This window comes from Cyanistes caeruleus, chromosome 3 (genome assembly GCF_971803275.1).
Source record: "Cyanistes caeruleus chromosome 3, bCyaCae1.hap1.1, whole genome shotgun sequence".
Lineage (NCBI taxonomy): Eukaryota > Metazoa > Chordata > Aves > Passeriformes > Paridae > Cyanistes > Cyanistes caeruleus.
The window spans coordinates 89,424,653-89,436,165 of record NC_141703.1 but is presented as its reverse complement, the minus strand read 5'-3'; the positions used below and the strand labels follow the sequence as shown (position 1 = coordinate 89,436,165).

At 48.8% G+C, this 11,513-nt stretch overlaps 1 protein-coding gene across 1 annotated transcript; it reads right to left on the bottom strand.

Moving 5' to 3' along the window:
- Positions 1-1,293: 1,293 nt before the first annotated feature.
- Positions 1,294-5,765, bottom strand: LOC111938721 (V-set domain-containing T-cell activation inhibitor 1). Its single transcript, XM_023940636.2, has 3 exons — positions 4,614-5,765; positions 3,321-3,668; positions 1,294-1,797 (listed from the first exon to the last, which is right to left on the bottom strand). Exons 1-3 carry the CDS (start codon positions 4,675-4,677, stop codon positions 1,349-1,351), a joined length of 861 nt encoding a protein of 286 aa, XP_023796404.2. The 5' UTR covers positions 4,678-5,765; the 3' UTR covers positions 1,294-1,348.
- Positions 5,766-11,513: the final 5,748 nt, after the last annotated feature.

Genomic DNA, 11,513 nt, shown 5'->3' with positions numbered 1-11,513 from the left:
CAGCCCCAGAGGGAGGAAAGCCTGAAATGAATCCTGCCATCAATGTAGCTGTAATACCCATTCTGTGTGGAAAGACAGACATGTTCCTTTTAGCTGGTTCTCTTTAGCTCATCCTTTCACCAGTTCACCTCCAGGTCCTGCCACCTAAAGCCAAAGTTGATGAATACTGAAGGCAGCTGTCCTGTGCTTTGGCTGTGTACAGCCCTCATTATTCCAGGTCTGCAGGGGATTGCTCAGGCTAGATCCCTCTAGCTGTGGGAGCTAGGTGTCTGTACTATTTACTGGAGACAGCACACTGTACTGTGGAGCTGTGTGAGTAAAGTGGAAGCAAGCAAGGCTTGTACTGTAGCAGGTCTTGTGAGCAGAGAGAGGAAGCCCTTGCAGCCATAAACTGCAGCCCAGGTTCAGAGGGTGCAAGGAAAGAGGATGAGGGGACAAGTAAGAGCTGACAGCTGCTGGTATAAGAGAAGGATCTCTGTTGTTGCAGAAAGTGATGGGAGAAGCTTGTGGGAGGGACAAGCCATGTGTCCCACCTAAAGGTGGGGATGGGGAAAGGAGGGGCAGAGGGGAAAGACACGTTCTCCAATTCTGGCAGGCTTGAGATAGGTCTGCTGCTGTAGCCAAGGTCCCTAAGAGAATCTATGTCTATTGTACGTATATGAGTTTCTCTTCCCAAGCTTACCTGCAGGTCCAGCAGAGTTTCCAATAGCTTTATATTGGCTTTATAATGACAGCAGGTACAAGGGAAGCAGAAGCATCCAGTGACAGGCTGGAAAGGAGGATGACATTGACTCTGCATTCAGGCTCACCAGCTGCAAGTTAGTCACCTTTGTAATGCTGAAATCTGTAGGAGAAGAATAGTGAGAGGCTACCAGAGCAGGAACACAGCAGGGAAGGCAAATAAATTGTGCATTTATTCCTTCTCGTTTTTCTGAATATGGATGAAGATAGACCCTGCCTCTTGTACTGGAGACCAAATGAAGTCCTGGCTGTAGAAGCATTATGGCCCTTCTCATGTAGAACAGGAGAAGATACTCAGGACCTTTGGAAAGTTTGATTTTCTGTGAGTAAAATGGCCTTTTAAATAAAGAGATTGGGCTAGAGTCAGAGATATTGTCATCAATAACCGCTGAGGGGCCTGTTGGTTCGGTACACGAATGGGATCTAAGCTGAACTGGTTAAAGAAAGTGTCAAAAGATGTGGGTTTTGGTTGGTTGGTTTGGTTTTGGTTAACATTCCAAGCAATACACTCCTTTGAAGTGTGTCTCTCTTTCTGGTCCCCTGGCAGTTCTGTCCCCATGCCAAGCTTACAATACCATGAGAAGCATATAAGATAGCAGGAGCAAACTCATTCCCTTTCCTTCATTGCAGGGACAGAGGGAAGTGGCTGGAATAGCCATGTTTCAGACCCGTCCTTGACTGATACAGCTGCTGCAGGAACCCTCTGGTGCACCAGGAACACTGCTGAAACTCTCCTCTCCCCCATGCCTGTCATCTCTGGGTGGTGTTGAACCCTACCTGTCACTGTGATGCTGCCCATAGCCTTGGCAATGCTGTTTTCAATCACACAGGTGTAGGTGGCATTAGCAGTGACGCTGTGCAGGAGGGAAACCACCCTCACAGTGATGTTTCCAGGGTTCAGCTCGTATCTGGTGCTGGCAGTGTGGGGCAGGCGCTCCCCAGTATCACCGTAGGCCGTCCAGCGCACGGCAGGGCAGGGGAACCAGCGCAGGGCTTCACACTGCAGCGTGTCCCCATGGCTGCTGTTCTCCACCTGCACCATGGGCATGCTGAAGGCTTTGGGAGGGAAAATGGAGAGGGTCAAAACAAGGCAAGTGATAGGAACTGGGCATGAAATACCCCACTGCATCCACCAGTCACAGGTATTTCTAGGCTGCTTGCTGCTTAGCAGCACAGCATTGCCCGTAGCCACGCCAAAAACAGGCTCAGACAGAGCTCTGTACAGGTTGGGCCATGGGAGGATGACTACAAGGGATCTAAACATAGCAATACAGCTTGACAGTATCTGCTGAGGTTGTGGCAGCTTTAGTGGTTTTTAGTTTTTATTAATGAGAGAAAGATGATTCACCCTCTTCACTCACTGAGAAGGGGGCCTGACCAACACCTACAGCTTCACAGAGCTGCAGATTTATTAAGGTTGGAAGAGAACTTTAAAATAAAATCTAACTGTTAACCCAGCATTAAGTCCACCACTATACCATAAATGCACGTATTTTAAATCTCATGGGATAGTAGGTGATTCCACTACTTCCCTGGACAGCCTGTTCCAGGGCTTGATAACCCTTTCCCTGAGCAAATTTTTGTTAATATTAAATCTAAACTTCCCCTGGTGCAACTTGAGACCATTTTCTCATCCTGAGCAATCCCCTGCAGACCTGGAATAAGGAGGGCTGTACACAGCCAAAGCACAGGACAGCTGCCTTCAGTATTCATCAGCTTTGGCTTTGGGTGGTAGGATCTGGTGGTGAACTGGTGAAAGGATGAGCTAAAGGAAATCAGCTTAAAGGAGCATGTCTGTCTTTCCACACAGAACAGGTATTACTACGTTGGAAATAAAACCCATTACACCATTTCACATTTTCTTTCTAATGCCCTTCTGTGTGGATTACTTTAAACATCCAACCAAGAAACACAAAAGCAGGCAGATCCATAGGGCTTCAAGGAGGGATAGGGGACATTTGCAATCCAAAACCCTCTTTGACTTGGAGAGTTCTGAGGACTTTTCCTCACCCAGTTTGAACTGTAGGGCTGCAGTTCTGGCCTCAGGGATGAGAGAGAGACTGCAGTCTGGAGGAGACCCTCAAAGGGTTCATCCATCAGTCTCAACATGAGGTGACTGCTTGGGAGGTGACTTGTTATTACAGCCAAATTCATCTCACTGGAAGAGGCTGAAGACGTGGTGGTTTCCAGATCTCTCCTGGATGACTGTCTCTTGTAAAATATGTAACATTTCAGATAACTATGATATCAGAGGTTTGTTGCTTTGGTAGTAATTTTTTAAAAACTGAAACTTCAGAAAAACTGAGAAAAATACATTAAATATGCTACAATTTTTAATATGCAGCACTTCTGGCTAGAGATATATCCTAATTCTAGAGAGAAAAAACTACTGTGTTATCAAGATTATAACCTTTTCTGGAATAAGCACGTCAAAAGATGGAGTAAGGCCATAAATATCCTTGGAAAAGCCAGAAAAATACCCTACTCAGAGGTGCAGCACCATCATAAGTGCAGGCAGGTTCAACCAAGGCACATGAGCACATGTTTTGCAGCAGGATTTTGTTCCTTGTAGCCCTCACCTCCTGTCCTGTACTGCAGCACTGCTTCCCCACTCCCTCTGGCTGTGGTGACAGAGCACTGGTAGGTGCCAGCATCGGAGAGCTGCACATCCCTCAGCTCCAGGGAAGCATTCCCGCCGATCACCTGGTCCACAAACACGGCCGTGCGGCCCTGAAATGACGGATCTTGTTCTTGCAGGTGGTCCTTCCCACCCTTAAACTCATGAACCAGCCCAACTACTCCCTCCTTGGCCCACTGGATTGCTATGCTGTCCATCCGGATGTCAGGCTCAAAAGTGCAGCCCAGGATGCTGCGCTGGCCAATGTTCCCTGGAGACGTCAGTGCCGTCACACTGATGGAGTGTTTTCCTGCAAGGAGAGAGCAAGGAGGCTGGAGAAAGGTAAGGCAGCAATCCTGGAGAAAGGCCAGACTGTCCTGTAGCTGTCGTGGACCAAGCCTGAGGCTGAACAGGCACTGGCACACGGCAAGGCCACCGATGGCAGCTACCAGTGCTGCTAGTAGGGGCCAGCTCCTGTGGACTGCATGCCAAGAGAAAGCACAGGGGTATTTCATTAGCAAAAGAGTGCTTCAAAAAGTAGCTCTTCTTACATGTTTGAGAAGAATTTATGTGGTATTTTCTTGTTTACTTATATGTATCAGGGATTTTTCTCTTTGCAGCTGCCAGAGAAGCATGATTTTTGTCTTTTCTTAGTCAGGACCTTCCTTTATGCAACAAAAGCGTGATTGGAAGGCAGAGAAATAGCAGCTCTTTCCCCCTTACTGAAATCCAAATATTTTTCTTTCATTTAAGAAAAGTCAGCATCTTAAATCCTAAGCTGTGAGCCTGGAAATTCCAAGAGCCAGGCCCTCTTTCCCATGCAGCCCTTCCCTACCCATCCTAACTCAGCACATTCCAAGGAAACTGTATTTTGGCCAACACCAAAGCAGCACATTTTTGTTGTCTCTGAGAGACCTGGGAAAGGTGTCCTATCCTGGCAGATGCTCTCTGATTTCATAATAAATACCATCCCATCATCTCATCCCGTCTGGGAGAAGGAGCAGAGTATGTGCAGGACTTTATGTGTAGGTTTGGGGCTCCAAACCCAAGGAAATTTCAGCTGACACATGACAACACCTCCAGCAGCACAGGCTGCACTACACCTGCCTAGCCTTTGTTAAAGGGTTTTAAAGATGAGGCACTTCCACACATGATCACACCTCAGCCTGTGCAGGGGGTGGACACACGGAGGTAGAGGCAGGGCAGAAGTTCATCACCCCACCAGAAACTGCAAGAAATCTGAGCAGTCACATACCTGAGACACCAAAACCAATGATCAGGGTGATCACTGCAGCCAGGATGACAATGACTGTAGTCATGCTATTGGGGAAAAAGGAAAGGGCATTAGCTCAGAGCCCACCTCCTTCACAGCCCATGCCTGTACCGTCCATCTGCAGAGTTGTCTGCAGGAAGGAGGTGGAGGCAGGTGAGCCACAGACCCAGAATGAGGTAGATGGGTGAAGCACATGACCACAAGAGTGATGAACATTCAGGTGAGCAGCACCTGTCATCAACAGTGGGGGACCCATATGGCAGGGGATGCAGGCTTTGCCTTTGAGAGCAGGCAGCTCTCAGTGCAGGATGCTTCTCTCTGCATTCCCTGGTGCATAAGCAAGTCAGGCAGTCCCTGCTGGAGCTTGTGAGTGACCAAGGAGTGAGCAAAGCAGAGAGGCCCCTGACCCCAGGAGACACCATGTACATGTGCAGGAGGGGTCTGGAAACAGGGCCATTTTTTTTGACGTGGTTGGAATTTGGGATGCTCCATGTGGAGATGGGTAATGTTGAATGAGAGACTGAGGAGGAGAGGACCACATGCCAAGCCACACAGGTGGAGGAAAAGAAAAGCAGCGTGTCATGGATCAGCACAGCTCCAGCCTTGCCAAGCACAGCCTCTCTGGCACAGCCCAGCTTGGACAGACCCAGAAGCTTGGCTGGGTATGGACTCCCACGACAGCCAGTGGAGCTGTCATGTGGTCACAAGCACATTTTCCTGCGGCCTGAGGGGTTGTGGCAGCAAACTCAGCTCCCAGACAGAGCAAGCCCTGAGGCAGCTCCCCACAAACCCACAGGTCCATCCTGGAGCTCATGCCCAGCCGTCTCACAGAGACTCCTCACAGAGGAGAAGCCAAGAGAGCTGCAGGCTGTGAGAGGTCACAGCCCTTCTGCCCACACGAAACCAGCTGCTCTGTTTCAGCAGCATTTGCTGGTTTGCAGCACACTTTGCCAACACACTGGGCAGCCTCCCGCAGGAGAGTCCATCAGTGTCCCTGCAGCCATGGACTCCTCCCACCACTGATGTGTGCCTGCATCTGTGACTTGCTCAATTTCCACAGATGCCACGATCACAGGGCTGATAAGGAACTCAAGAAAATTGCACCGTGTGAACAAGCCTCTCCCGAAGGGAACAGCAGGGAAGGGAGAAAGGGAAGGTAGGTTGAAAGAGGGAATAGAGAAAAAGGGAGATGTTACAGACTTGTTTGCCCTCCCACTGTCTCCCTTGCACTCTCATCCTTAAAGCCAGTGGGAAGTTTTCTGAGGAAACCCTGCTTGCACGTGCTCAGAAGGGATCAGAACTCTATTTCACCGAAGTATGTGGTATGTCCAGATAAGGGTTTGTACAAATCCATATACACATTCACATCCACACCAAGGTCTGACTAGATGCCCCCAGAGCTGGGAGATGTCACATTTGGCTGGCAGAAAAGCCATGGATATCATCCAGCCATGGACACCAGGTATCTGGGGACCCAGCCACTGCCTCCCCTGAGGGCCTGCGGGATGGGGACTTCGATGGCTCCTGTGGATCCTGCAGTGTGACAGCTTCCAGCAAAGCCCTGGCATGCCCCACGGGACTCAACCCGAGTCACTCCAGGTCCCAGCCAGGCTCACCGTGGGACAGCCTGTGCTTTCCTGTTCTGGGAAAGATGCCAAGTGTCTCGTGTATGTTGAATGACATCCATCTCCTTAAGGAGCTTTACCAATTTCCACTCTGGGAGTTGATCCCAGAGCAAGATAGCTGCTATAAACTCAGCCAAGGTTGTCATGACAAGCCTCAGCTCCCATGCCTGGGAAGCACAAAGCAAGAAGCAGCCACATGGTGCTCTCACACAATTGTGACTCACCTTTATTGCAATATCATACAATTCTTCTTCCCAAGGAGAGGCAGGGAAGAAAGTGCTCAGAGCCGAGGGATGCTGCCAGAGGGTTACAATAAATGCTAGGAGGTACGGCACGGGGACAAGCAGCCAGGATGTCCTCCTATGCAGTCCCTGAATGCTTCAAGTGCCACCACACTTGCCTCTGGTCCTTGAAAGGACCCTCTGGCCTGAACACCACCTCTGCCCTCACACTCTTCTGTCCAAAACCATCCTCACCTTATTCACAAACACAAACCAGCACAAACAGGCCACACCAATGTTTTTGGTCCTGTGCTGGTGCCACCTGCCCCCATGGCTGCAAAACTTTGCTAGAGCACCAGCAGGGCTGATTGAAAAAGCTGCTCATTTGTCATAGGGGGAATGGCAATTTTGAGTATACAGATGCAACTGCCTACTTCAACATCCCTTGTAAGGGACAAGGAGAAATTAGTCCCTCCGGAGTTTCCTCTGCAGAAACGGCAAGATCCAGGAATCACAAGATCCTTACAAATATTTGCTGTGTGCCCACCATGTGTAACAAGTAGATCTGGAGTGCAGAGTGAATGAGAGGAACCTGGCATCCTAGCCACATGTTGGTAGTAGCTGTGTCTTGCAGTAGTCCACTTCAAGCAAAAAGCAATTTTCTGTGCATCAGCACCCCGGTACCTCCAGTGTTTCAAAGGCACAGAAACAGACTGATGTAGGTGGCTGAGGCTGCACCAGTCGGAGTCCTGACACCACCCTCAGTTCCCAGTGCTGATTTGGCAGCCTGTGGGATGCTGCTCTCTACCTCCTACCCTATTTTCCATAGTCCTGTTCCTCACCAGCCAAACTTGGAATCAAACTAGAATCAAATTTGGCATTAAATTAATCCGTTCATTCCCTGCCTGAATGCTGCCAACCCACAGCCTGGGGACAGGGAGAGGCTCACAGCCTGGTTGTGACAGGCAACAGTTCTAAACCTCCAGATCTCTAGTTCCACTTGGACTATGCTTTCCCTCAGGAATGGGCTTAAAGGGTCAAATTAGAGGAAGATTAAGATATCGAAGGTCCCTTGTCTTCCTCCTTATATCAAAGTTTACTGTGGAAAAGAAATGGCAGTGGTAACCCAAACCAACAGGGTTTCTATTCCAATATACAGCTGTTGATTGCAGAACCCAACTTTCTTCAGCACTTCAGGGGGTTTTGTTGTTTTTGTTGGGGATTTTTTTTGTTTTGTTTCCTTGGTTGTTTTTTTTAACCTGAAATCAGCAGAAATCTCCCACTGCTTCTCTGAAACTTCCTGGAAAATTCACCCCTCTCTCTGGTCTGTTTCTGTGTTTCAGGATTAGCCTGAAAAGCAAACATCCCTGAAGGAAGCCTCCTTCTCCCAGTAACCTGCTGCCTGGCAAGGCAGGCAGAGGCACTGGCAGAGCAGGAGGAAGGTTTTCAGAGCAGCAAGGGGATAGATGTGCATTTTTTCACACCCGTCAGTAATTTAATTTCCCTGACAAAGGCTGGCTGAGAATAACAGAGCTGGTTATTGCGTGCATTCCAAACACATGAGGAACACAGCGCCCAGAGAATGTTTACACTCTGACATTGTGTCTACAGGCAACCTCACTCCTGGCAGTGAAAAGGTGCAGATAATATTGCTATTTAGTTCTTCCTTGATGCTCCATGCGACACAGCTCATGTGTGAGGTCTCTTCTGTTCACACGTGGCCTGTCCTTCTCCCCACTGCTGTTCCACTCTGGTGGGACAGATAATGGTAACAGCTGAAACCTTTTCACAGAATAAATGCCACCAGGACTGTCTCACACACCACTGGAACCTCTGTCTCCATCCAGCCTGGAAAGTCCATACCTGGGATGGAAAGACATGGCATGTTGCTGTCTCTGTTCAAGCAGTGAGGTTTAGATAAGAGTTCAGTCCATATTCACTAAAGGATGAAAAATTTGCCATTTTATCCACCTGGTGGGGGTTATTTTCAACTAATCAGGAGATAAAGGTACAAGGTACATATTTTTATGACTTCTTTTTCTAACTGTAGTTCACCAGCACTTGGTCAACAGCTCCAAAGGAAATGGGGTCATTGAAATGAGAGGCACAAAACACTTTGGGAATGTTTTCCCAGCTCTTACTCCTGAAAGAAAACTTCTGGAGGACAGTTTCTTTCTCCCTACAGCAAGCTGATGCGATAGAAACAAAAGCAACTGTCTGAGAACCAGCAGAAGTAGGGTGCCCTCCTCAGGCCATTGAACCCCCAAAATACAACAGCAGAAATACACCCTTCCTCAAGCATTGCTATCCCAATCTACCACAACATTCAACCCTAGGATAACAAATTCTAGCAAATGCAGAGTTCTAGGACATGCATCTCCATCTTGACTACAGTTGATGACCTGCACATTGGTGTCTGATACATACATGGCCTTACAAATAGTATAAAACAAGCTTTGCTTGGTATTTAAGTAGCCTGAGTGAGTGCAGTACAGTCAAGCTGCAAAGAACTGCTGTCTTGAGAGCTCCTGGCAGCAGGGTGAAACATCCCAAGAGAATGAAAAATGCAATTGCCTCCCTCCCCTCTGCCAAAGCAAGTGCAGATAATACCATACCTCCAGAAAATGACCTGGCCTTGGGATGCCATGGTCACAGCATCTATGGAGACAAGTCAAACACCAGGTGCCTGAAGGTCCCACACTGCTCAGCACAGCCCCTGCCTGTTGCATGATACATCCTCCCAAGCTGTCCTGCTTAAATAACTGAATGCAGCTAAGGAGCGGTGAGCCCAAGCACTGAACTCTCAGGAATGAGGAAACACTGAGCATCTCAATTCCTCACCCCTTCCTCAGGGCAGTCATAAGCAGCGAGGCCTGGTTAGACACTGGGGCAACAGGAGAGACCTTCTACACATCCATTTAAGAAATATGTCTTATTTAAGACAAAAAACACCACAGCTTGTGGTTTGGTAGCCATCTAATCCTGGGGTTAGAGTGCACATGTGTCCCAGGAGACCTGCAGCTTACCCATCACTGAGGGGCTGTGCTGTGCATCACTGAGGCTCCTGCAAGCTCAGCCGTGCTCTCAGCAGCCCCTTTTCTGACTGCTGTTTAATCCCACTGAACTCCTCCAGGACAGACCACCGAGGCCAGCCCCTGCTGCTCTCAGGTCTGACAGTGTGGTGCACTTTCGGAGCATGTAAAGGAAAAAAACTGGCACCTGCAGGACCCTGCAGGTCTTTCCTCCGGGTTTGGTCTCAGATGAGGCTGGGGGCAGGATGAACAGCTCTTGGGCATAACAGGTTGAGAAAGGCAGAGAGGCTGTAAAAGAGTAGAAAAGGGAAGGCAGCTTGTGCCACCATGTTCAGTTTCCCTAAAGGGAATCTGTGTATCCTGGCATTTACATCTGGAATGTGTTCCAGGGAGGATGGGAAAAGGGGATTTTTGACAGTTTGTAGCTATCTCCAGCAAGTTTGGATGGTTAGTGGGAGTGAACAGCCCTCCCATGCAGAGCTGAGGATACCCAGAGGAACTGGGAACAGTCCAGCACCTAAAGAAACCAAACTACTTTCTCTGCAATAACCAGAGGTTAAAATCAATACCAATCAGTACTGGTCAGTGATGATAATCTGGAAAAAAAAATCGTCATTATTTGTCAGCATTCTGCCAATTGTTATTAAGCCTCTCATAATTTAGCAGTACAGTACAAGAAGCTAAGAACAGCTCTAAGCCACAGTGGGAAAATGCACATTAAGAAATATCCCGCTGCCCTTGGTGACACTTGGTTAATGGCTGTGGTGACACCTGATTTACAGCGTGTGCAGTGGGCAGACAAAGTGTCCCCTTTCAGCACCAGTTAACTCCAGGTCAGCCACAGCACACCCCATTGCACAGTCAACAATCAGGTTACTTCCATGTTGGAAAAACAAATCTGCTTCTCAGGCACAGGCAGCCCCAGCAGGACCAGGGCAAGTCCCGTTCCCCAGGGCAACACCACGTTCATTTCTGAGCAGCTCATGCTGCAGAAAAACCCCAAGAGGTGCTCAGGACACTTCCCAAAGAAACCAAGGGTCTGTGACTACACAAGCTGCACAGCTCTTATCAATCTTGAATTTATTAGCAAATCCAGCCAAATGTGACAGCAGGATCTGGTCCCACATGGTCTCTGAGAGTTGGTGAGCACCTGGGACACATCAGCTGCCTTCACTGAGGAGAAGGCAACAGCAGGCACAAAGTTCTACCAGCTTTGCTGAGCCCAGCAGCTGGTACCCTACAGAAGAGTTCCCCTGCTGGGAAGTTCACACCTTATTTCAGTGTCACTGGAATGGTGCAGGAGCTATCAGTGAAGGAGAAGGTGGAGTTGTGGCAAGATGACCAGCAGCCAAGTTTGACAGAGCATCCCACAGAGGTGTAGGCAGCCAGCAGCTTCAAACAGATGAAAGCTTTTCTTGGGGTTTGACCCAAAATGTAGGACATCTTTCCAGCCTTATGATCCCACATCTGTACCAATGATGTCAAGAGGTGCTTGAGAAGCACCACAAATGAGAATGCTAGTGATCTTGAGGGATGAGAACTGGACACTGCCGTACTGGCAATATCTGTCCTCAGCCTCACCTGCCTGTGAAGGGAAGCAGGAAGCAGCAGCACTCAGAACTCTCTCAAAACAGGGAGGTGCTCAGCCACCCTGGGCTGTGAACACACACAGTCCTCCACACTGCGTGTGGATCTGTCCTAACATGGCATTCCCATCAGTGTAGCCCTGTGAACCACCTTCTCCTATGGGAAAAAGAAGCAGCCCATCTGAGCCAGAATCTGCTCCTGAGATCTTCTGGGACAAAATAGACACTTGTGAAACAGAGGCACAAGCACACTGGTGTCACTGGTGTGCTTTGCCTCTCAAAGGAGAGATAGCTTAGCCTGTCCCTGACTCCAGAAGCACCCTGGAGTGCACATAGAGTCTTTCAGGCTCCAGGTATCATTCCAGGTTTTCCATAGTCTCTGTTCTTCATGGTTTCTCTTCCAGCTACACTGTTTTCC

Coding starts and splice junctions, on each gene's coding strand:
- LOC111938721 (XM_023940636.2), bottom strand. CDS start 4,677: ATGACTACAGTCATTGTCATCCTGGCTGCAGTGATCACCCTGATCATT. Junction 3,669..4,613: donor CATTGGTTTTGGTGTCTCAG/GTATGTGACTGC, acceptor CTCTCCTTGCAG/GAAAACACTCCATCAGTGTG. Junction 1,798..3,320: donor GCTGCAGTACAGGACAGGAG/GTGAGGGCTACA, acceptor TCCCTCCCAAAG/CCTTCAGCATGCCCATGGTG.